The sequence below is a fragment of the Thermobia domestica genome, chromosome 1 (genome assembly GCF_964235325.1).
Source record: "Thermobia domestica chromosome 1, izTheDome1.hap1.1, whole genome shotgun sequence".
In the NCBI taxonomy this organism is placed as follows: Eukaryota; Metazoa; Arthropoda; class Insecta; order Zygentoma; family Lepismatidae; genus Thermobia; species Thermobia domestica.
Window position 1 is genome coordinate 104367333 of NC_137454.1, and position 27481 is coordinate 104394813.

The 27481-nt window shown below is 35.2% G+C and overlaps 1 protein-coding gene across 3 annotated transcripts; it reads right to left on the reverse strand.

Moving 5' to 3' along the window:
- Nucleotides 1-11585: 11585 nt before the first annotated feature.
- On the reverse strand, nt 11586-26867 carry LOC145687873 (uncharacterized). Of its 3 annotated transcripts, none has more exons than XM_081761389.1 (4): nt 26496-26867; nt 19383-19531; nt 17685-17841; nt 11586-14925 (listed from the first exon to the last, which is right to left on the reverse strand). In XM_081761389.1, the coding sequence occupies exons 2-4, from the start codon at nt 19506-19508 to the stop codon at nt 14447-14449; spliced, it is 762 nt and encodes a 253-aa protein (XP_081617515.1). In that variant the 5' UTR covers nt 19509-19531; nt 26496-26867; the 3' UTR covers nt 11586-14446. The 3 variants fall into 3 exon arrangements, with proteins under 3 accessions (XP_081617515.1, XP_081617523.1, XP_081617531.1); XM_081761397.1 differs by lacking the exon at nt 26496-26867 and adding an exon at nt 26274-26458; XM_081761405.1 differs by lacking the exon at nt 19383-19531 and having other exon boundaries at nt 26496-26866.
- Between the last annotated feature and the right edge of the window lie 614 nt (nt 26868-27481).

Here is a 27481-nt window from a genome sequence, read left to right on the forward strand (position 1 = left end):
CCCCATGTTATTTATATAGAACATCTTCAAATGCCCCCAAATTATTGGGCACTTCCTGTAGGGTTACAACGATTAAATTTGACATGATTGTAGCTTTCCGGAATTAATCGACAGGAAAATTGCCAAAAGTGAATAGTTTTAATTTTTAGGGAGTCTAAAGGGCGGATCAAAAATTCCCTATGTTATTTAAATGGGCTTTTTTTTCTCATCTATAACTCATATTTTAAATACTTGGAATTGGAACAAAAACTTGAAATTCGGTATGCTTGTACGTTTCTATTAGTGTTACCTAAGTAAATTATTAAAAATAAAAATTTCAAACTTCAGAGTGGTTTTATTGGGAACTAAAAAATCTTTCCCATATTATTTATACAAGACGTCTTCTGCATCCCACAATGTTTAGACACTTCCGCGAGGAGTGGAATGATGAAACTTGGCATGATTGTAGCCTTCTGGGACTCACCCACAGGAAAATTGCCAAAAGTGAATATTTTTTTATTTTTTAAGGGGTCTAAAGGGGGATGAAGAAATCCCCATGTTATTTAAATGTGCGCTTTCTTGGGATACAAAATCTTATCTTTTAGTTAGTTCAAATAGGAAAAGAAACTTTAAATTTAGTAGAATTGTGAGTTTAAGAGGTGCGAGGCCGTAGGGCATGGCCACACGGGGACCTGGGGGCAAAGTCCCTAGCTCGCCAAATTCAGGAAATATTAAGAGCAAATGCACGAAATTCACTGTTGATGCAAAAGTTGATACATAAGAAATGCAAGGTTGTAGACCGAGCAAACATGCTGGGGTCCGGAGGCGGAGCTCCTGGCTAGCCAAAGGCTAGTCTTACATATAGCCAAAGCTAAATGTATGTTTGTATGAATATTTATCAGCCATAAAAGTCTGAAGGTGGACAAGTTATTAAAAACTTTTATCCGCTCCACATCAATAATTACTGAGATTTTGTACGCGTGGCAACCATAATTTTAATTATATATCTTCGCTCAAGGTACCTACTGTAATAATAATACTAATAATAATAATTCATTATTGTCATATTGAAACATTAAAATATTGCAAAAAAAAGTTAAATCCGGACAGTTAGCAGGACATTTGAAAAAAGACCATTTCCTGATTTTCTAGGAGTCTTCGCAACACGCAGGACAGCTCTTTGAAAAACAGTATTGTACTGCGAAAATCAGTACGTCTAGTCACTCTAGTATTAAGAGGCAACGGACTTCACATATCGATTTGGCACCTGGAATTTAGTTAAAAGTTACCCGTTTTCAACTAAAGGACAGAACGTTACCTCAAATTGGTTGTACAGTATTATTAGTCTGCGAGAGATTCGAAAAAAAAAAAAAAAAAAACGAACTTTCGTTACGTACATGGTCCATTTGCCAATAATGACTGAATGTTTTTATTTTACTAGAAGAAATTGCTTTTTTTTTTGTCTAGTGTATAGGTAGCACATTATATACTAACCACTAGTAGATAGTTTCTATTGTTGTTTGTATTTTCCTAACGATGGCAAACATACTCCTTTTTACTCATATACTACTTGTAAAAGTAAAATATAATCAATATTTAAAAAGAAGAATTGTCCAAAGATGAGATACAAATCAAATGATATATCTTATTGAGCTATATATCAATATATATATATATATATATATATATATATATATATATATATATATATATATATATATATATATATATATACATATATATATATATGATCGATCGAAAATGACCGAAATTAGTGTTGAATCCATAGTTTTCGGGGTCGCTGAGATAAACAGTGACACTTCCGATGATGTTTAAATCCAAATTCAGTCCCGCAACTTGGGGAGAGGAGGATATATATATAAAGTGGTTGTGAATTTAAAGTTTTTCTTTTAACCTAGCGAATGGGGCAATCAACGCTAGTTTATTCATATCCCCCCCCCCAAAAAAAAATAGATATACGAGAACCATATCTCATATTGACGTAAAATTGATATTGAATTATAGTATGAACTATTCATTATATGGCACTTGCAAGACGACAGTACATTGTATGGTTAATGATATATAGCCAAAAATTATCATTAACCCTTAAATTTTAATTTCTGTTTAGCTAAAATATTGTCCAGATCGGTCTATAGATCATATAGCACTGAAGAAAGGTAACATACTTGAAGATAAATTCCCATGTGTTAATTTCGAGAAAATCGGAAAAAGAACTTTTTGTTCCGCTAAAATGTATGTCCTTTGTTGCCAAAAATAATTAACAGTTTTCATTTTGTCAGAAGTATTTATTTGGGAAATTGTATATCTATTGTTTATTTTTACCCAACAGTAACAAATATATACTCCTTCATAAACATACTACGTATGAAACTGTCGAAGCTCATAAAAACAATGATTTTATGGATATTATATTATAGCTTAGTAGAAACAAACATAGGATTTTATTATAGACACCATTCGGCATAATTCAGTTAGCAGCTTCCTTTCAGGTTTTGCTTGGGGTCCGGCAGGCACGTAGCCAGGATTTCGTGAAGGGGGGGGGGGGCGTGACATGAAATAGTGTGATCATCACAACAGGGGCTCGATCATTCGAAACTATTTTACTGGAACATATATTGGTTCGTTCAGTCAGCATTTCGTAACGAGGGGGGGGGGGGCGTGACATGAAATTCTAAATGCCCAGGAGCTCGATCAATCTAAACTACTTTAATATCAATATATATTGGTTTGTTAGGACAATAACATGAGGATATATGTTGGTAAGTATTTTAATAACAAACTATGAGAAATCTCGAGTAAAATAATAATTTTAAAAAACTTGCTGAAAAAGTTTTTACAATATTTACATCCTTCCTCTGTTCATTCAAATATAACAATTTTTCTTTCATTATGACCCCAACTATTATAAAAAGTACATATTTACTATTATAAAAAGTACATACTCAAAAATGTCTTGTAAAATATTTTACAATATATGCGTCCCTTTCTCTGTTGAATCAAATGTTAACAAAACTTTCTTTCCATATAAATTTTTGTTTTTATTATTCCGTCAACTACTGTCTGTTCCAATGACAGGTTAAAGGAGCAGTAGAAAATTGTTTTTGAAATAACATGTTTGATACTGCAAGGTTGCGATGACGAAAATTTATGATAAAAAATTTCCACGTTGTTACACAACGGTACTATGCTTTCGGAAACTTGAAATTTCCCTTGAAATCCCCCTGACTAGTAGCAGAAATTCTGAAAATTCCGTAACTATTCTAGAAATTTTGAGAATTTCGTAACTTTTCTAGAAAGTTTAAATTCCCTGACTCTTCCAGGAGATCTCGCTCATCTCGCCACCATATACAAATCTCCTCATAACAAAGAGTAACTAAAAGTATCCTGATTTTTTAAATTGTTAACGCGATCCTTCTTTTTCTCATTTCTTATTTCATCCTTCCTTATTTTTTTCATTTCTGGTGTCGAAGGGGGGGTCCGGACCCCCCGGACCCCCCCTTGGCTACGTGCCTGGGGCCGGGGACAAGATTCTCCACTGACATAAGAGTTTCACGTTTTTTTAAAATATTAGAATTGTTTACAATCTATTAAAAATATATATTTCTCAAACTCGGGGAAAGATGAAATTGCCTCTTGCCCTCCCCAAACGACGCCGCTGACAAAGTTTATGTAAAAGGGGTTTATTCACAGTTCCATTGCCAAGGGTCCCAGAAGGTAGACGTTCACCAATAGGTGTAATAGGAAGTAGTTGTCAAGCCATATCTAGAGGCACTGTTATTTTTGTCCTAACGCCTCAGGAAGTTGGTGCTAAAAGGGCAGCAAAGATAAGGGGGTCATTGGTGATTTAGAGAAACCGAGAGGTTTCAGGACTGAAATCAATATAGGATCAGTATGCAACCGCATTTAGCATATGTAAAAAGCATCCACAGAGGATAACGCTAAGCTGAGATATCGGAATAGATGATGAGTCAAAGATTTTTTAAAAAAACTAGATATCTCGAAACAAAACAAAGGTAGACGGAAGAAAAAAAATGTGTCTGGTATAAAATCTATCAAGAGCTTGCATATGACATGCAATTTGTTTCAAGGAAACTTCAGGACAGAATTAAATTAGTGAGAGATCATTCTTCACTAGTGGTTCCATTTTGACTAATTCGGAAGCTTGCCCAATTAGAAAGCAGTTTGTTTATATTTGTTTGCATAGATTAGTATAGGTTCAAGTCTCTTTAAAGAATCCACTAACCAAATCTTCTTTTGATAGCTTTCTAATTGAACAAGCTTCCCAATTAGTCAAAATGGAACCACTTGAAGACTTATCTCTCACTAATTTCAATCGTTCCTGAAGTTTCCTTGAAACAAATTGCGTCATATGCAAGCTATTGAAAGTATACTAGACACATTTTTTCTTACGTCTACCTTTGTTTTGTTTCGAGATATCTAGTTTTTTACAAAATTCTACCCATCATCTATACCGATCTCTCAGCTTAGCTCTATCCTCTATGAATGTTTCTTACATATGCTAATGTGGTTGTATACCGATCTTATTCCTATATTGATTTCAGTCTTAAAACCTCTCCGTTTCTCTAAATCACCCCAGGTAAATATATACCACATTGACTTGACACTTACTCTTCTGTCCCAAACGCTGCTATCGGCTGAAGGAATTTCACTCCCTTTCGCTAAAGTTCTCTTGCTTAGCAACAACTGAACCCTTATTGGCTCAACGTGTGGGTGTGAGCTTTAGTTCTCATTTTTGCCACGGCTCAAGACATTTTGGCAGCACTATAACAAGAAAGCTTTCGGCCAGTTGGCGTGTGCTTGGCTTTTAGCTTTCTACGCTTGCCCTTTCAACACGTGCTTTCATACAATCTGTCTTTTGTTATACTTGCAAGCGATTCTATAGATCCTTCGCAGAACGTCATAGCATCACTGGCCGTTCATTGGCTATTGAATTACCGCCAGCGTAAAACATTTGCGTTAAACTTGAATGGAACACTGAATGCAAGGTTGCTCCTTTGTAACTTCGTTATTAGCATCCAGCTTGCGGCACGCTTTCCAATCAAGCCGAATCCAAGCTTGCTGATTTCCAATGTAAGCTTACAGCAAGCGGATTGTAAGTTGTTTCTGCTACTAGGGACCAATGAACCCCCTTACTTTTGCTGCCCTTTTTGACCAGCTTCCGGAGGCTTCAGAGCAAAATTAACAGTACCTATAGATAGGGCTTGACAAATTCCTCCAATTACATCTGTTTGCCAATGTCTAATATCTGGCGCCCTTGGCAATGCAAAACTGTGAATAAGCCCTTTAGAGTTAATAATTGAAGTACCTACATCGCACTTGGTAGGCCCGGCCCCAGGGATCCTCTGCGCTACTCATTTATTTAACGCTATCGAAAGTATGTATCTTTAGCATCATACTTCCTGTATGTAAGTAATTTCAAAATGAACGTAATAGTTTTTGCATAATTACGAATTTATTTCTTTTAACGTAATTCTCTTTTGAAACAAGAAATATTTTCTTTTAGCGAAGGTCGTAAGTAATTTACTTGTTTGTTCATGTAACTGAAAGGTTAAATTATTATTACGGAGTGATGCTAGGATTTGCCTTACTTTATACCTGTCTAATAATTTATCTCGATGAGTCATTGTTATTTCTTATATTTTGTGCCTGTCATGTATCCAATTCTCTGCAAAATAGAGTGCGTACACGTGTAACCTCTGATTGACTCAATCAATGTTTGTCTATCACGTTCATTTGTTGACAACATGCTTAATCCTTGAATATCGTGCACAATGCCGGATTTACGTATGAGCTAAACGAGCTATAGCTTAAGGCCCGAGTCTCTTGGGGACCCCAAAAATTTAAAGAAAAAAATAACTGGCAGTAATGTTATTTCCAAATAATAAGAAAAAGCAAATAAAATAAAACGCACATACAACAACGGTGTTCTGTACTGTTATGTGCTAGGCTCTTATGAAGTAATGGGGCACTGTTTCCCAACCCGCTTTCAATGGAATCTCTTTTGGCCAGCTCCGCTTATAGTGGGGACCTTGTTTCCTAGCCATTACATACATCTACTTTAATAAGACTTCACAGTACAGGGTTTTCATAAAGTCTGGACGGATTTAATTTGCTTATAATTTTCATAAAAATGCTCATAATGAAATCAAATAAAGTGCAAACGGTAGCGGAAGGATTAAATTTTTAGTTGGCAACGCTGTTAGATAAGCGGCAACTCTGAACACGTTGAGAGAGGGAGAGGGAGGGCAAGGGTCAGTTTCTTGAATGGAGACCGTGAATGGAGATTCGTACCTGGATATGTTGCAGAAATACCTCATTCCGGAACTGGAGGCACGTGAAATCCAGAACGACATCGTATTCCAACAGGACGGGGCACCCCGTCACTATGCAATCATGGTGAGACAGTTCCTTGACGAGAAATTCCCTAACAGATAGAGGATGTGAAAATATGTATACGCCGCCTACGCGAATGTGTGGACGTAAATGGCGCCCAGTTGGAGGTGTGGCGGTGAATGAACTGAGCTGGTGCAGATTACAGGTAAAAATTTAATCCTTCCGCTACCGTTTGCACTTTATTTGATTTCAATATGAGCATTTTTATGTAAATTATAAGCGAATTAAATCCGTCCATACTTTATGAAAACCCTGTATAAGTGATACGGAATCTTGTATGCGGATAGAACTCTAGTGCTACCCTTTCGCGTATACTCTTTGGAATTATATAAGCAATTGAGTCTGGTAACAGTGGGTGCATAAGAAGAAGACATGAAACTACAAGCTGGCGAAATAATAGTAAAATATAAAGGAATTACAGCCCTCAATGGCTAATACTTTTTATATCGTGAAATTATAGATATTTCACTGTACGTAAGTATGAGAAGTAGTGCGCAGAAGTATTTTCATAACATTCAGAATTACTAGCCTTGGCACTGATTTTCATAGTGATCTATAACGTCGCAGTAAAAAGAATGCATATTTATAGGTTTTATAATAATTGTATTGCAATAGTTACATTTTTCAACGATATTTTGATGGTTCCAGCTAGAGGCGGATCTAGCTCGGGCCAGTAAGGGCCTAAGCTCCCAGTTTTATGAGTGATAAGAAAATAACACAGGTCTGCAAAAATAAAACAATGCTAAGCGGTTTCAGTTTAGTTAACTGATTCGTATTTGTTGGGGTGCGCTGAATCCAGGAATGACAACCGTTTTGTTCTGGAACGTCTGGGTTTCGAAGAAACCGATGGTGATTGTTGAACAAAAAAGTGAAAACAAATATGCGATTTACAGAAACACCATTAAAAGCGTAATACAAATTAATGTACAGAAACACGCACACACGTGAAGACAAAAAAAAAAAAAAAAAAAAAAAAGTAATAGGCCTACCACCCACAATCAGATTGCTTGTGAAATCGTCTTTTTTTAAAAGGTCAAACTTCGTTTGGAGGCTGTCCTTTTGTAGGCGCCTGCCGGAAGATACCTAAACAACATCCAGTAGTAGTATATCATCATCGTAACACTCCAGTTCCCCTGATACCGTCTTTCCATTTCTTTGATATCTTGATGGAAACGCTCCCCCAGCTCTTCACTCACTGCTCCCACATTGTCAGGAAAGTAGTCAAAGTGGGAGTTGAGAAAATTGACTTTTAAGCTCATGGAGCAACCAAGCATTCGGAACGAATGCAACATTTTCTCCACCATTTCCTTGTATTGTGGTTCCTTTCGATTTCCCAAAAACGTTTTGATGACCACACTAAAGGCAACTCAAGCCTCTTTTTGAATTGGAGTCATTGAACTGATGAAGTCTTTGTTGGATATGAGTTTTCTAATATCAGAGCCAACAAAACCCTCGTACTCGTAGTATTTGAGCAACAAACAGTGTAGCCAGAACTACTTACCAACGTTTTATAAATCTAACAAGGGCAGAGAGGGATATTATATATCGAAGTGGAAGATGGCTTGTACACCAATCGAAAGCACTAATGACGCCTATTACGAAATTGTAATTAAAATTTTCCGAATGCATATACTGTGTGAGTTATATGAATATACAGGGTGTCCAGAAAATCCGTTTCCATCCTTAGAAATCGCAAACAGTGTACCAGATGCCAAAACAGGAAAACACGTGTTTATTTTAAAAGTACAAGGTATCAAAGCAAAAAGTGTTGTTCCAGAGTCACTCGCAAGGTCCCAGAAGGAGTCGAACTCAAATATTGCAAATGGGAGGGGGTCAAGTAGCATATCATTGGAGGCCTGTTGGAAAACGAAACGAAAGAAGACGGAACAAGTCTCGGCTCTCTAGAATTATCCTGGCCACCGGTCAAAATGTCAACAAAAACGTCATTGTAAAGTCTATAGCTACCTTAAAAAAAACAACTGAAACGGTGAGACAGATGTCAAAACAGGAAAACACAAGTGTAATAATTTCAAAAGTACAATGATTGAAAGTAAAAATATTTGTCCCAGGTCCTCCATAGAGTCCCAGAAGGGGTCCTACTCAAAATTTTCAAATGGCAAGGGGGCTCAAGAAGGATATCGTTTGAAAGCTGTTGTTAAATAAAAGCAGATGGAACAAGTGTGGGCGCTCTACAATAACACTGTGCAAGCATCTTGCATTTTAGTTCTTCTTTCTGTAGTCGGGTTTTAGTTTGTTTTCACTTCAATTCTTATTCAATGAAAAGAAAGAAATTCTGTGAGATTCTGCTCTTTGAGTCCAGTAATATCTAGATAAATAAATAAAGAAAGAAATAAAAGAAAAGAAAGTTTAGAAATAAAGAAAAGATATAACATTTGACTTATTTGAATATAGAACTGACTAGCTAACATATAATGTACAATAGTGGTACTTATGCTCGTTGTCTGGATTATCAAGTATAAAATGATTCAAACAAAAAAAATCTTGCACCAGGAACAGCGAATACGTGCAATCGTGTCACAATGACAACAAGTACCGATTGCTAAATGGAAAGCGAATGTGCTTGGAGAATCGAAATGAGGATGTACATTTTGACCGGCCACCATTTTGCGCAATATAGTTTTAGAGAGTCAAGAATTGTTCCGTCTTCTTTCATTTCCCAACAGGTTTCCAACGATATGCTACTTGAAGTCCCTTGCCATTTGAAACTTTTAAGTAGGACCCCATCTGGGACCCTGAGACAAATATTTTTATTTTCAATCCCTGTATTTTTGAAATGATAACACATGTGTTTTCCTATTTTGGCATCTGTCTCATCGTTTCGTTTTTTCTTTTTTTTTTTAGGTTGCCATAGACTTTACAATGACGTTTTTGCTGACCCTTTGACCGGTCGCCATTTTGTACAGGATAATTCTAGAGAGTCGAGGCTTATTACATCTTCTTCCATTTTCCAACAGGTTTCCAACGATATGCTTCTAGGTCCCCTTACCATTTGCAGTTTCTGAGTTCGACCCCACCTGGAACCCTGCGGGTGGCCCTGGGACAACACTTTTTGCTTTGATACCTTGTACTTTTAAAATTATCAAACACGTGTTTTCCTGTTTTGGCATCTGGTTCACCGTTTGCGATTTCTAGGAGTGGAAACGGATTTTCTGGATACCCTGTATATTCATATAACTCAAACCGTATATGCATTCGGAAAATTTTTATTACAGTTTCGTAATAGGCGTCATTAGTGCTTTCGATTGGTTTATAAGCCATCTTCCACTTCAATATATAATCTCCCTCTCTTCCCTTGTAAGATGTAATCTTACTAAATTCGTTTTATGAACAGATTTATTGTTTTCGGTTTTTCTTTGTAGTCTCGTATGCTCATTCATGACACATTACGATATATGTCAGTGATCCCCATCCGGACCAATATACATATATTTTCATGTTTCGGGGAGCACAAATACATTTAATCTTCTATGTTCATTTTTATTTTCGTGCGATGCATTTGCAATTTAGCGATTTCCAGCTACCTGTTTGACCACGTTACATATCGATTGTGAAAAACTTGACGTCCCAGGAAGAAACGGGGGTCATTTTCGACTTCGGTGCACCCAGAAGCGTAAAAATCAGCTAAACTTATGCAAACAGCTGTAAACAGCTTTTTGGTTGCAGACCTGTGTAATTGAAGAGCTATTACTTATACATTTTTGAAAGTTTATAGTAAACTCACGATATACCTATCGTAGTCTGGGTTCTGGCTTCCCCTTCCTCTGAGATTTTACCTTCTAGATTCGATTCTGTGTCCAGTGAATTTGCATCGTATTACACTTTGTGTAATCATCGAGAGTTGCATTCCATTTTGAAATACTCTAGTAACGTGACCTGGAAAATGCTCACACACTGAGAAAATTTTTGGGGTTAAATTAGCCAAAATTCGGTTGCCAGTAACCAAGTTGCTTTGTCAATATAGAGCATGCCCAGAGCTCGGTTACTGCAACCGAGTGCTACTCGGTTAATTAACTGTCGTGCATTTAACCGAGTAGTTGGCTAATTCAACCGAGGGGGTAATCAACCAAGTAGTACAGGGTAAAAATAACCGAGCAAAATTCGTTAATGTAGCAAATGTACTTGGTAAAAATAACCCCCTGTACTCGGCTGCCTTAACCGGGTATTATTATTCTTGCCAAGGTACTTGGTAAGAATAACCGTCTATGCTCGGCTGATTTAACTGAGTATGTTGGTTACTGTTGCCAAGGTAGTTGGTAAAAATAACCTTCTAACTCGGCTGATTTAACTGAGCATGTTGGTTACTGTTACCAAGGTAGTTGGTAAAAATAACCTTCTAACTCGGCTGATTTAACTGAGCATGTTGGTTACTGTTACCGAGGTAGTTGGTAAAAATAACTATCTAACTCGGCTGATTTAACTGAGCATGTTGGTTACTGTTACCAAGGTAGTTGGTAAAAATAACCTTCTAACTCGGCTGATTTAACTGAGCATGTTGGTTACTGTTGCTAAGGTAGTTGGTAAAAATATCCTCTCCACTAAGATAATTCTCAAAATATTTTTCAGATCTATAGCTCTTGTCCGCGCCAGTCTAATCTCCAAAAGACACGTTTCTTAGCATAAATCTGTTGACAGAAGATAGGTACATAAATTATTGTGAAGTCAAGTTTTGATTGTTTCCTTAAGGAGATTTATGTCGAGAAACGCGTCTTTTTGCGAATAGAATGGTGCGGATAAGAGTTATAGTTCTGAAAAATATTTTACGAATTATAGTAGCAGAGATAATAATTTTACCAACTACCTTATAAACAGTTATCAACTAGCAGAGATGTTTTAAATACCAACTACCTTAGCAACACTAACTAAAGAAGGGAAAAAAAAAAGCTCTGGATGGGCCACTGTGTTGTCAGAAGTTCCTGTCAATAGCAATACGCATTTACGTAAGACGACGTAAGAAATGAAATATGAAAACAAATATGAAATAAAATATGGAATCAATATATATATATATATATAAAAATATGAAAACATTTAATTTGAACTGAAATAAACAAGATTACGGTTCTATTTTCAGTTCAAAAAATGACAAAAACGCAAAAGAGTAGAAAAATTTCTTCCTGATATTTACGGAACATAACCGTAGCTAACTCTAGGAATTTCTGACACTCAGATATTGCAAGAGGGAAATACGTATTACTTATTGAAAGAAAATCAATTATTTATGCTACATAATACACTTTATTTCATGAATTCTAGTAAGTAGAGAAGAAAGAAAACAAAGGAAAGCACATTTATGACATAGATAAGATTCAACAAAACAAATCTCTCTTCGTAAGAGAAATACAGATAATTCAAAGCTTACTTTGTTATTTTTAGGTAGTCAATACTCTCTTTCAAAACAAGTACCTGATTATTTACATTGGTACCCTTATAACTTTTAACAGAAAAAGAAAATATTTGAACATACACATATATCTTATATAGGCCGAATTTGTAAGTGCAAGTAAATAATTTTGCAGACCACCTATGCTCACTTATAGCTTATTCTCTTTTTGTGCCGCATTGATTCGAGATTGGTTGTAGTTTGACGTCCTACGTTTGTACTTTGATGGCTAAAAGAGGCGTGAACTTATTGATTAAAATGAATCCGAACCACTTTTTCGTTCAACTGTACTCCACCGGTAATCGAATTAGGGACCACGCACACAGAGGGTAAGGATTCTAGCCACTGGACCAAGTAGGGTCTGTATTGGTTCTAGACTCAAGAATAAAAACACGCTCAATGGCATAGGAGAGCACTGAACTAGTTACTTTCCTTTAGCATAGTTTTTTTTTTTTTTTTTAATGCGAGTACAAATTGGGTGGCATTGGCTAAGTGGTAGAGCGTGAGGTCCGTGGTTCGATCCATACTCGCGCCAAGTGAGCTTTCTGGTGGACAAACACCAAGTTTGTGAGTTCTTTCAGGGTTATCCCTTTCCTCTCATTTTCTTTATTTTACCATTTCATTCATTGCTCATTATCACCGTCTCCCTTAGCATCAATGCAGAAACGTGGGACGTTAAACTAGACATGTCATCATTTCAAGCGATTACAAAGAGTTGGAACAGTTATTTACTTACACCTAAAATTCCGGAGTACGATCATAATTAACATGTTTACCAAATATGAAAACTTAATAATAAAAAAAATCAATATAACATTCATAACATTTATATAGACTTGAAGGTCTTCCTAAAGAATATAAAGGTAAAACAAAACAACTGTCTAATAATGAACATTAATTCTCAAACGCACTATTGAACACGTTCAATGAAAAGTCACTCGAGAAAAATCTCCTGACGTGTCTCTGCCGTGACTACCCACACATAAAACTGATAAATGTTAACTTTTAAAATATGGACAGTTTCGTCTTTATGAACTTCACATTTTAACATAATGTTATTTTTAAGTACAACGTTTTCCCTTCATTTTCAAAATTACATTTCAAAAGAGCTGGGGAATTTGTTTTGAAAGCCTTACTGAGAACACCATTTTCCTGAAATGTCGCATATGATAATTTTGAATAGATCTTGATTTTATTTTATTTGGAGGTACCAGCAACAAGACTACATGCGACACGGACCTACAGCTTAACCTGGAATCCGAGCAACATGAGCTCCCATCGGGAGTCGTACTCGGGTCTCCCACTCAAAAGGCGTATATGCCACCCGCTTAGCCATGGAGGGAACTCAATTACATTAATAATGTACATGAAACTGTATGAAACTATTTGATATATTTAACTTCAAAATTAAATTTCTCATATATTTCATATTTTTATATATAGTAGGACGTCGATAATCCGGACGTCAAAAATCAGAACGTGGTCCCTAGAAGCTAGTGACAGTACACTAATTGAGTTTTCTTTGTCTGAAGTCAATGACTTTACAAAAGCTCATTCATATGTAATTATTTGGCATACATATTTTTATTTTCCCTTAGGCCTATAAAAGATAATTTTAAGAGTGTTACAAGAACAGTGTAATTTAGTGTACGAGCAGGTTCTTCAGAAACATTAACCTTTATTTTACGGCTTGTCAGTACACTGCCAGAATAGTAAATCCGTTCTTTCCCGCGTGGCACTGTACTGACACAGGCGAAAGGTCTACTTTGACCCGTGAGCACACCGGTTGAGAACCAACGTTTTTGGTTCCTTTCACTATGGACTATCTCTTCATACAATAAGGCACATCATTTAAAAAAAAAAAAAAAATATGTGTGCTCGCGGGTCAAAGTAAACATTTCGCCTGTGTCAGTACAGTGCCACGCGGGAAAGAACGGATTTACTATTCTGGCAGTGTACTGACAGCCGTAAAATAAAGGTTAAATGTAAATAGTCTTACGTACGGTATTGTAATTACTGTATGTACTGTATAACACTGTATCGATAAAAGTGCATACCGTACAGTATATTTAAGCCTAAATGGCTTTCTTCTGGTCATTTTCGAAAATCCGAACTACCTGTGGCCCCAAATAGTTCGAATTTTCGACGCCATACTGTAATTTAGTATTTTTCATAACAGACACTGAAGGCCGCACTTTGAGATCTTCCTCTTTGCTAAGTAAATAGTATACGAGCCTTTGGCGCGGGACACCCGGGTTCGATTTCCATCGGGATGCTACGATAAGCTGTAGGTCCACGTCTCATAGAGCCTTGTTGCTGAAGGGGAGTGAAAACTCAAAGGAACTGAATTTATTAGCTTCTTATTTCTCTCAGCCCAGGGGTGGAGGTCGCATGTTTTCCATCCCTGGGCTAGGAGAAATAAGAAGACAATTATAAGTGACAACGAAGTATCACATATTGCTTACCGTTCATATTGAAAAGTTATTATAACAATTAATGACTGTTACATTCAAGTTACACTTTTATACATATTATTACAAAAGCTATGAAACTAAATATACTTGGATGGTAATTATTTAAGAATTGTTGTTTCGTAAAAGATAAAAGTCAGAATATAGAACATGTATATTAAGCTACTCCAATGTCACTAAGGAGAGTGTTGATGGCTGTTGATTCCTTGTCGTAAGTTGACGATAAATGGTAACATGATCTTTGAAGAAATGCCCACACATCATGAGATTCTACCGAATAACTAGCATTTAAGGACCATATAATCTTAAAACAGCAGTCCACGGCACTTATTATATTTGGTAACGTATATACCACATCATCGACTATTACGTGAAAGCCACTTACTTCATTCAGTTCTCTTCCTACAACCATGACGTATGGCTGTACTGTTAAATGCAGATCTTTGAACTTCGCTTGCCTTGCACTTATGCTGTCTTTTAGTTCTGTACACGTTTGTATTCTTGAGATGAAGCCCTCTTGTACTTCGGCCTTAGTTGGTCTCCAAATCTTCTGCGAAGTTTTCACATGAACGCTATTTACGTTCATAAGATAGGGTATGAGTAGAAAAGCTGCTAATGTTGATACTTCTTCCGAATCTGGAATAAAGTTGAAAAGTACTAGTAAATAAATTTATAAATGAATTTCTTACAAATAAGATTTAGTTCCATTGCAGAAATATAATATTCTTTGATGACGACAATGACAAAACCTTCACACACAGTATTTGTCCCCTACAAGTTTCACTTAGCATGAGTGGGATCAAACTAGTGACTCCACGCACCAATGTGAGCGCTGTAACATTCAGCTACTGAAACTGTACGAATTCTCTGCATAACTCGGCTTTATTATTGCCGTGTCACGAATGAAATTTTCTCAGTTGCTACTAATTATAATTGTATTGTATTGTATTGTATTTATTTTCATCCAGGCCCCGCCAAGTGAACTTTGTGGTGGACAAAAACCGTGTACGTGGGTTTTCTCGGGGTTCTCCCGTTTCCTCCCACTTTCTTCATTCCACCATTTCATTCATTACTCATCATCACCGTCTCCTTTAGCCTAACCGGCATAACCGTGGGACGTAAAACTCAAAGATTTCATTTTTTTTATTTTCATCCTTTTTCATACAAATTGTTCACAGCGTGAACGTATGAGTTGGACACGTCATAAGAACACTGAATGTGTACATATGTATAGGTTTAAATCTACATGCAATATTAAAATAATGTGAATTTATGTTAAAAAAAAAAGATACAATTTTTCATTATCCTAATTTACATACATCGATATAAAACAGCATAACAGTTAATAAAACCTTACATTATAGATATACAAAATATATATACTTTAAACATTATTTACTACAGGCGAGATATTCTTCTACAGAATAGAAACAGTGCTCGAGTAGGTAGGACTTGACTGCTTTATTGAAACCAGATATTTTGTTTTTTAAAGTGGAAGGAAGCTTGTTATGAATATTCACTGCCATAGGAAATGTACTATTCTTATGTACTTTTAAACGTGAGGACTCTACATGAAGGTCAGACGCTTGTCTTGTATTATGCATATGAATAGTTCAACCGGAACCTGCTTGTATCTATCTGTATATCTTTTCTTACAAATTTTAGAAGTTCATATATATATAAACATGGAAGAGGTAAGATTTCCAGAAATTTAAATAGAGGTTTACAAGAAAGTCGAAGTTTACTTCCGGTCATAAACCTTAAAGCTCTCTTTTGTAAAACGAATATGGAATTTAGCAGTGCAGTAGATCCCCAGAATGTAATACCATATTTCAATTTAGAATGAAAAAGTCCAAAATAAGTTGTGAGCAGAACATGTTGACTGAATGAAAAAAAAAAAAAAAAACTAATGCAATTTCCATAATATTTCAAGTGCTTTTAACCGGAAAGACATTTTTAAAACAAAAAATCTTAGGACTTTGTTTAAGAAACTACAACTATATAATTATTTATCCAGTTAAGAGTTAAAACCCCAATGACTAAAAGGTCTGCCCTGCAGAGGCAAAGTAGGGCTGGGAAGTATCGTTCTGAACCATCTTTGCTGGTATTGTCCCATAATTTGTTTGGTACATCTATAGACAAACCTTGTTTCTGAAGATCTTACCAAGGGATTGAACAGTGACCCTGCCGACAGAAATAAAGATAGCATAATAGCTATTGAAGAAATATGTTTCTCATGCAGGAACTAGATGCCTTGATCTAGTTTAATTTCCTGCTGTTGTGACTGTAGGTTGAGTGAAAAGAACAGATGAATGATAATAATAGACTTGCTGGAAGGAGAGTAAGAGGAAATTGAAGTACCATGAAGAAACCTATACACACCATTAATACACAATTGGTTACTCAGCAAAACCAGATATACACAAAACACTTGTCATATTTTTCAAGAAGAGACAGAAGTGACGAATTACATAATGTAAACAAGTAAGTATTATTCCACAATTTAAAGGTACAGTATACTTCAAATATACAAATGCAATAGTAAAACCCTGAATCAATTTGCGAAAACTGTTTGAGCTACCTATTACCGTTTTTGGGTTGTAGTCCTTAGTGTTGAAACAGGAGGTAGTAGATTTCTACCACTTCCGGTTCAAGGAAATGGGATCTAATCTTGCGATGCTAAATCAATTCCCAAAAGCCGCTTGTCGATACCACTGACTATTTCTTATTTATGACCATTAATGTTGAAACCGGAAGTAGTAGTGAATTTCTACAGTTTTCGGATTTAGTATAAACGCAAGAGTAGAGATGGTTTATTTTCTTGAAATCGTTAATCGATTTCCGGAAACCGTTTGTCGCTAGGCATTACCATTTTTGAGTTATGACCATTAGTATTGAAACCAAAAATGGTCCATTTCCACCATTTTCGGTATAAGTGAATGGTTGTTGAAGGAGATGCAACCAATTCTTTGGATGCTGAATCGATTTCCGAAAGCCGTTTGTCAATAATTCTCACAGTTTTTGCTGTGACTGACAAAAAAAAAAAAAAAAAAAAACTTTATATATATATAAAAAAAAAACTTACTTCAACCCTAAAAACCTGGTTTAAACCATAGAACTTGCTTTCTAGTTAGTACAGATATTTTTCTAATCTTTTTTCATATTTTCCTAAATGATATGTAAAAAAGAAAGTCCATCTTTAGCGTAGAAACTTTTCTTTCCTTAAGCAATTCGTTTCAGGATTTCCATGAACTTACTTCAATAGAATTACTGAAACAATTTACTCTGGATACACACTTACGTTAATTGTCAAAGCATAGTAATACCCTTTTTTGGGATCACTGTTTAAAGGTTCTGCTTTGTTACATACTTTTACACAGGGAAAAGTTACGTACCGTTCTTGTACTGTAGGAAATGAAACAGTCGACCATCAGAGTTTCGTGGTTTCTTCTTTTTCGTGGCAACGTCAAAAAGTTTTGATTTTAATACTGGGAAAGTTTCAAATAAGCTGATTGTGTTGTCTGAGTACATGTACTCATAGTCCTTAAGGAGCTGGAAAGAAAAAAGTAATTATTTTCATTATTGTAGTAGCTAATTGCAATATAAATTAATATTACTTACAAAGACATTAAGATATATTATCATTACGGTGTTTCGCTGCCAGTACTTGAGCTAGTTAAAGAAACGTGCCTGAAGAAATTACGCCTACTTCGTTAAAATACAGAATACTAGTATGTTTGATTCTTTCTTGCTTACAACAAAAGGCCTGCCATTAAGTGAATATTATATATCTTTCCACATTTACTAGTTCGACAATAAGAAACATTTAATAAATGATGTTAGTAAGCATGCATCCAAAATCTAAATGAGATAGATATGAAATTTATTCCAATGAGCAATCCTGCGAGAAATACTGATAGCGAAGAACAGAAAGTAGATGTTATAACACGACAAGAATACCTTGATATATTTCCAAGACCAAATGAAAAGTGTATGGTTACTTCTGTTAACAAATGTTCTTTTATGCATCATTTTCTATTACATTTTTAAAATTAAGATCTTAAGCCATTAAATACATTCAATATTAAATATAAGTCCAAAAACCTCAAGGTATTCTAATATCAACTTATCCCGTTTGTCGTGGATGTCAAATAGAAGGAAGACGTGTGGTCATTTATGCTTCCCTGTGTGTGGTCATTTATGCTATTATTTTCTGTTGTGCTTACTGTATACTGTGATCGGCAGAGAAGCGGGAGGTATCATAGTTGAATTTTATGCAACTCTGTTTCAAAGTAACTGTTTATATAAGGAGCCTGTTTGATTTCTGCTGTTACGACTAAAAGGGAACAGTTATTCGCCAATGGGAATGTCTCGTCTAACAATCATTAACGGGGAAATTAGAACATCTTTAGGGTAGCACGTATGCTCCTTGCTCTCTGGTACTATATTTTATTAGGTTTACAATAATAATTTCTAAACCTATATTTAGTCACAAACACCTTTGTTGGAATTTAATATCCCAAAATGCCATTATGTAAAAGTTATTATGACAAAAATAGCCTATGTGCGCAGGTCATCACTACTGGAACATATGTATTAGGTAATTTATCACAAATGGAATAGTATTGTGCAATCAGAGTTATTAGTTAACTATATTTCAAATCAGAAGTAATTAAAGGTATAAAACACATTCTAAATTTAACATACTAACATTATATGTTCCAGCAGTGGTGAGCTTTTCTGCTCTAAAACATCTCAATAGCTCAGGTGTAAATAGAAAATAGAAATAAAAACCAAATAGGTATTATAATGGTTGGCTAAGCTGAAATTGGTGTACAATTAATGTTAGAAAAATATATTTTATAAAATTTCCCTGACTTTCCCTGATTGCCAGTCTTTTCCCCTGACCTGCAACATTTTCTCTCAGTTCTCTCTGAGAAGTAGGAACCCTGTTCTTACACTTATGCATAGCATCGTTTGGAAGTGTAATATAACTATACGATACCTTTAAATACTTCAGAAGCTTTGTCATTTATATACTTCAGATATGTTAGTAATGATAAAACTACGAATAAGTAAAATATACAACTAACCGCAGAATCACAGTCTACTAGTGGATGCATATCTTTCTTCCACATGTTCCAATGTTTCCTGAACAATGCTCTGTGTCCCACTTTTGGAAACAGAGAATTTATGTCTTCGCCTTGGAGCATGGCCATTATGTTGCTAGTAATTTCATTCTCTGGAAAATATATTAAATAATTACACTTCTGTAGGACAAAATAAGACTGCAAGGTGTGATGTGATTACGGGGGCAGACTACTAAAAATGATACAAAAGCTAACATATTTTCTTTTGCCTGTTTCTCGTAAGTGGAAAGAGATAATGAAATGTAACTTACCACAATAATAGATAATGTTATTCTACACCCGAAATATGAATCGGAAGAATTTTCAGTGTTGCCATCATAGAAATTAAAGTGTGGCCAGAATATGAATTACCCAAAAATCTAGGTTAAGGCAGGACTAGAAGAAAGAACTCAAGGATATTTGATGACTTACCATGTACTGGTTCCTTGTTAACTACTTTCTAAATAATATTTGTAATTATTTTGTAATAAGCTTTCTGTATTTGTATTTATTATAAATTTTCTGTATTTGTGTTTATTATAAAGTTTATTAATCATCTCTGCCGATGTTTGAATGGTGCAAAATTTCAACGTTTTCTGTCTTAGTTTTTCAGATATTTCCAGAGTTTTAAATGCCTCACCCTATATATAATAGTAGCTTCACATACCCACTTCGCGGCGTCTGACCAACAATTCCACCCTAGTAAACAGAATTTTCGAAATTCCCATTTTTACTAAGATATCAAAAACCACTGAAACACGTGTCAAATTATTTAAAATCAGAATTCCAAATACACAACTTCAAAATTTCTAACTTAATGGCCCAAAAGGGTATTCCGAAGAATGCTAATGATTAGGAAATATGCCCATCTTATTAAAATACTTTCCCCTCTTCCTCGTCGAATTTCCATAAATCATTCCTTAGAGATACTCTATGTCACGAATCCTACGTCCCTTCAAGTTTCTAAGTTAAGCAATTTCCATCTTATTAAAATATTTCCCACCCCATTTTCCCCCTGCCATCCTTTTATTTTCTTCTAGGCAATATGTCAAAAAACCCCGAAGCACGTGTCTAATTATTTTAAATGAGAAGTCCAAATCCCAAATTCCATGTTTTTAACCTTCAATGTTTCGACATATCGATATTTTACTATAATACTTACAAACACACACCTCTCTTCATTTTCTTTTTTTTCTTCCCATTTTTTGTAAAATATAATAAAAAACTGAAACACGTGTCACTGTTTAAATCAGAAGTCCAAATACAATTCGTCAAGTTTCTAACCTTAAAGAATTAGGAGATACGGCCATCTTTACAATATTTCCCACCCCCCTTTCCCACATACCCGCCGAATTTCCAGAAATCCTTGTTTAGTACTACCCTACGTCACAAACCCTATGTACTGACCAAATTTCAAGTTTCTAGCCTAAGCGGTTTGGCTTGTGCGAGGGTCAGTCATTCATTCAATCAGTCACTCAAGAATTTGCATTTTATACATAAAGATCTGATATTGACCCATTGCACGATGGCACCATACTTCAAAAGAGGTTGGTTTTAATCCAAATTAATATTAGCTTTCGTATAAAGTAATTGTATCACCATATAGTATAAGGGAATCGTTTAAAAAATCACTCTCCATTATAAAGAATATTGTATGTACACAGCCTTAAAATTTGTAATAATTTCAAAATCGAATAAACTAATCACCATATAGTATAAGGGAATCGTTTAAAAAATCACTCTCCAATATAAAGAATATTGTATGTACACAGCTTTAAAATTTGTAATAATTTCAAAATCGAATAAACTAAGTTGAAGGCTATGAATTTGTACTACTTCCGTTGGTAATGAGTGCTGCGTCTGAAGCACTTACAGCAAAAGCCAATAATACCATTATCGAGCATCGAACAAATGAACCACAGTGGGGACTTGTGGTCTTGCACTATTAACTTTGTCCTCTGGTTATTATTTTGACTAAGACACAGCCACAACAAGATTTTAATAAAATCTATTTAAACTTTCACTTATTAAAATTTAACTTTTTTAAATACCGGAAATCAAATACGGAGTAAGTTCAATATCTGAAAGGAGCATGCAGCACTGAACACTTTGACCTTAGTAGAAAAAAAAAAATATCTTTTTTTTTTTAAGATACTTTCAATATTCACACTCTAAAACTATAGTATGACTTACTGAAAGACTTTATGCCTAATTTCTACCATCTTAAGACGTATAGTACGTATAATAGTTAAATAACAATAAAATACATTGTATTAACACATTTAACATTACTAGATCCTAAAGACAACTTTCAACTTTATGTCGTTTAGCATTTATTAAAAATTCAAATTGTGATAAAATTTAGTTGTGATTAAATTTACACTTGTTGATCTTCCAATTAAGATTTAAGAAAAGTAATATTAAATTATTAGAAGACTAACATTGCCCTGCAGACAAGTAGGACAAATTCAAAGAAACAAATTTTATCACATGATCTCACCCCACTCCCTTCTTCTTTGCTCCTCCGAGTGCGAGTTATTCGTTAGAAAATCTTGTTTTTGAACAACCATTCTTTAAGCTATCAGAAAACATTTGAAGAAATCGGTGTATAAACTGAATTTGTTACATGAAACCTTTTATCTAGATTTTTCTAAATGATTATTGTAAGCATTACAAAAGATTTTTTTTTTTTTTTTTTTTTTTTGCGCAGCGATTTGACCTCTTCATTATACATGTAGTAAAAGCTCTGTTATTACAATTTTGCGGCTATTTACTGATTCCTTAATTTTAATATTAATAAAAGGAAACAGCTACTATGGAGGCTAGTCGTGAATGTATCATATCCAATTAAAAATCTGCGGAGAACACATAATCACATATTCAATTTCTACAATATTTATTATTTTTATATCTATACCGTTGGAGAAGGTAACTTATATTATTTATTTCCATTACTTTTACTTTCGCATTCTCTGTTTATTTATATTTCTTTTCAACACCCACATTATACCTAAGCAAATAGATTATTGACAGAAAGCTTCAGACTCTCCGCGCTCTCGGTCCAGTCGTAGCGTTTTAGCATCTTGGAACCTGAGAGGATGCAACTTTTGATAACATATACACTGGTTAACTCATTGTAGATTTACTACCGGTATTTTATATTTAAGTCACAACAACTTTTCACTTGCACTTACTAGAATCTCATAAAGATGCATAAGCTATTGAACATTTCATGGACACGGTTAATTATCAGAGCTGCAACATCGTACACTAACACTAATTTTTATTTAATAAACACGGAGGAGAGGAAAGGACTCAAAGCAAAAGGGGAGAAAATACAAAACCTGAGACTTTCTATCAGTAAACAAACAGATTCACATTATGGGCCTCTTCTATATTCGCTTTCTTTTCATATTAAAAGCAAGAATAAAACAACTCCTAACCAAAATTGACACTTTACAACACAAAGATATATATATTAGCTGAACGTACTCGATTCGCTGCGTCAAACAAAAGAGCCCCTTTCACCTTCAGTGTTGCTAACAACCTCTGAAGAAAAAAGGCTAGATGGCCCTAACAAGTAAGCTTTTTTTGATTTTGAGCTGCTAACCTAAATTATAGATTCTAAATGCCTTTTTGTGTGTGCGATTAAAAGTAAGTTATAGTAAAATTTGAAATGTTGAATTTTATTCAGTGAAGACTAACAGGTAACATATATGACTCTCAATAACAAATTACTTTGTGAAGGTAGACAGCCAGAATTATCAGTCGAATATAAATAAATCATAGATGACGTCGCAGCTAGCAGAGGTGTGGAACTGGATGCACCGTCGTTGGATTGCGTATTGGTTGTGTAGGCTGGAGGGCGCCATGGTTTAGTGGTAGAGCATGCGCGTAGCCTCTGGTTTGATCTTAGCTCGTACCAAGTAGGGTTTGTGGTGGACAAACACCGTGTGCATGGGTTTTCTCAGTATCCTCCCACTTTCTAGATTCCACCATTTCATTCATTTCTCATAACCAGTTGTTTTAACCTATGTGGCGCGGCATATTTGTGGGTCGTAAAACTCAAAGATTTTTTTTTTTCTTTGTGTAGGCTGCCATTCTCCCAATTTTCAGTAGTATTTCTTTCGATCCTTACAACAGTATAATTTCTCCGCAGACCCACACGAATCATCATGGTTGCATTGAGTGTTTTCAAGCTAATTAGAAGTCCTATTTGTTTCCTTTAATAAACTAAAACAATCTCCGTAGCATGAAGAACCGAAAAAGTTAATAAATTTATATGAGGAAACTCTCATTCTTGCAATGAAATGCGAAATTTAAAATAATTTACAAGCACTTCACCGTTACGGGAGCGACATTAAAATTATTTCTCAGTCGACAATTATTGTTAAGTACCTGTAAAGCTGTAGGTAGGAAGAGAGAAGAAGAAAAATTAAGAGTTTGTTGCGTAATAAAACACCCTTTCATGGGAAATCAATTAATGCGATTGTATATAATGACAAATATTCTTCTCTTTTTATGTTTACACTTTATTTTCAAAGAAACAGTATTTTTAGAATTAATTTAAGTGCTAACAAAAAAGGGAAAAAATGGCAAAAGAGCTTCATCAAATCAACTATATTTAAGGTTTTCGTAAATTTGCATAGCTAAATGCCTCTTCAAATAGACTAGATTTTGTTCTTTCCGCCTCTTTTCTCCTCCTTTTCACTAAAATATCAAAACAATTAAACACGTGTCAACTTATTTTAAATAAGAAGTCGAAACAAACAACTTCAAGTTTCTAAGCCTAAGGGATTCAGAGATATGGACATCTTATTAAAATAATTTCCACCCTCTTTTCCACACCTACGCCGTCAAATTTCCAAAATTTCTTCCTTAGCGGTATCCTACGTCACAAATCATATGTACTGTCAAAATTTGAAGTTTCAAATTCAAGGGTCACTCAATAATAATGCCGGAAGGGGCCGCGGTGGCTCAGTGGTAGAGCGTTCACCTCTGGTGCTTGAGGTCCTGGGTTCGATCCCAGCCCCCCCAAAGTGAACTTTGTGGTGGACAACACCATGTGCGGGGGTTTTCTCGGGGTTCTCCCGTTTCCTCCCTCATTCTTCATTCCACCATTTCATTCATTACTCATCATCACCGTCTCCTTTAGCATAACCGGCATAATCGTGGGACGTAAAACAAAGATTTCATTTCAATTCATTTCAATAATGCCGGAAAGGATCTTAAAAATTTCGCTAGTTTTTACGAACAGCCTCATTTGTGCTGATACATTCCATTTTTCAACACTATGATACCTCCCTTGCATTGCTTTTGCAAATTATAAATCTTGTCATTCAGTTACACCAACTATTTCTCAATTAATTGTTATTCTGGTTAAATTCATTCATTCAATTTCTTTCGTCTTTATAATCATGCATATTGCACGAATTTGTGCTGGTGAAGAAGACTCGTCAGGGTAAAAGATACATAAACATATATACCAATTAAATTGAAATACTAAGCTACATCTACTACATAAAAGAAACACAAAAATAGGCATTGCAAATACTATCAGTAATCAAATTCATTTACACATCGTATATAAAAGAAATGAAATAGATATCAAAGGGAAATTCAGTTTGTAACATGCACTGACTTTCGGCATTACATACTGCATTAAATACCATATTCGCCGTCACTGTCATGAAGCCAACAAAATAAGCCACAATTCGGTGCTGTAGTAGTTTTGGAGCACCACATTTTGAAAGATTTACAGGCAAATTTTTAATACTTTCCATGAAAAGACATTTATCAGGATGAAATTTCTGCAGGCTACAGAATGAAACAAAATAATACGACTATATTTCAGGTTTACAAGTGTAATAGCGTTACAAGTTCTTTACGACCGATAAAATAATTGAAGTTTCTATTTTCCACCGGCTGCATATTTCTCCACCGTGTACAGATCCTGTTATGTTTAAAAGTGGAGCATTATACTACTATGAAACCATGACAAGCTTTAATGAAACTTGTATCCTGGCCTAAACCCACTTTCTGCTACCCTTGCCTTCGCGTATACCCACCATCGCCAACGCGCAGTCCCTTCGGATTCAACCCGCGCTAATGCGACGGCGAGTCAGCTTCGCCCTTCCATCACTCGGTTAGATACGATTCGTGCTTTTAGTGGCCGCCTATCATAAGTTGGTTTGTGTTTTGTGCACTATAGTTTTTACGTTACACATCCGAAAGCCGTATTTATGCACAACTTGTAATTTTTTAAGAACTTTTTTGTTTGCCTCCTTGAATTTTATCTATGTCACGTGAAATATTTTTATACTGCCCAGTAGAATCCTTTTAGGACACAATAAGAAGAAAACTAGTGAAAGAATTTTAATTTTCCAACAATTCTTTCGGCTTACGTCCAGTTTCAAACCTTCAAAAATACAGTTAAACCATTAATAATTGTTCGATTAGGTTAGTTTAGGGTTCCCGGTAATACTTTACTTACACTAGAACTGTGACTTTAGCCGCTTTTCACAGAAGTTGGTTTTCACTTCATAATAGATTCTATTTTCTTGTGTAATTCGGTAAAAGTCAAAGTAAAAGAAATATCATATTCAACGTACCGATTCACCATCCTATACGATTATCATGCTCCTCGATCATCGGAACATTCCTCGTATTGCAGATAGTATCAACTTCTACATGCATTTTCTCTGTGTTAATGAAATTCGTACCCTTGCCAAAACCCAGTTTCTAGTATTCTAGCCTATTAAACATAACTTTACTGCCAAGAATACACACATAAATAACACATAAGAACTCCAAATCACCATTTCTTACTTAATTTCTCTTTTTTTTTTTTTTAACCTTTAAACTTAACCCATCCTTCCTAGTGGTGCGCCAAAAGTAAACCTGTACGCACAATTCAACAGCATTATCACATCAAATTTATGTGTGAGGTGTCTCGTACAGACGTAAAGTGAAAGCTACGTTTCAGTTTATGTTAACAACTAGCAAGACACTGCTATTTTTCGAAGGTCTATGAGCCGGGTGTAACGATACATACATACATGATCAACACAAACTTACCTTCGAATAATGGTATATATTGTTCCAATCTCCATGTTGTTAATAATGTTCTTGTTTCCTACATCTTAATCGATTTAACGGAAATATTACACCACTTTCCTCTGTGATTACACTATTGCATACACATATGCCGCCTTACAGATAACCGCGACAGAACAGCGATGTTATTTTTTCTTTATCATAAAGCAGAGCTCCAATTTCCCTGCAACGGCAATTTCATTGTCTAAAATACCACACGTACTCGGTAATTATCAAATGCGTTGCGTGTTTACCGATCTCTCCTTATTTGAAGTAGCCGAGTAAATTAGTTAGATGTAATTTTTCAAAATTAGTAGCCTAGAATTAGGTTAAAACAGCAAAGTATGATTTAACCGAACACTGCTAGATTACAATAACTCAGAGAATTTCTTCAATGAGAGTGTTTTTAACAGAAATTCGGCTACTGTCAAACGAGTTTTCATTTAACCCTGGCTTAGCAAACCCTCCATTTTCTCAGTGCACGATTGGTTGAGAGCGGAGTTAAACTTCAGGCAGTACTTACCAACCCTGGATGATATTCAGGCTGTATTTACCGACATTGGATCCCTGGAAATGTTTCAGACTTTACCAAACAATAGAAACAACTTGAAATTAGAAATGATGCGGCCTCCACATAGGGTCTATAGGAGAACGGAGTAGAGCGTTGATCATAGTTGGCCGAAAAGGAAACAGAGAAGATCGGCAAGGGGCTTCATTGAGACAGCCTCACTGCTGAAAGGAACGTTTAACTCAAAATCAAATTAACTCAAAATAAAACTACCGCTTATTTTACAGTTTTTCTGTAATATCTTCAAAACAGTAAATTAAGTTAACGAAGTATATATGAATTGTGCTGCCATCTTTGGAGTTCTTTTAAACTATACGTTTGTGGTCAATCCTTTCGACAATGAGATCTCGGAAACTACAGGCTCTAGAAAGATGACGTTTTCACTGATCGATTGCAAATT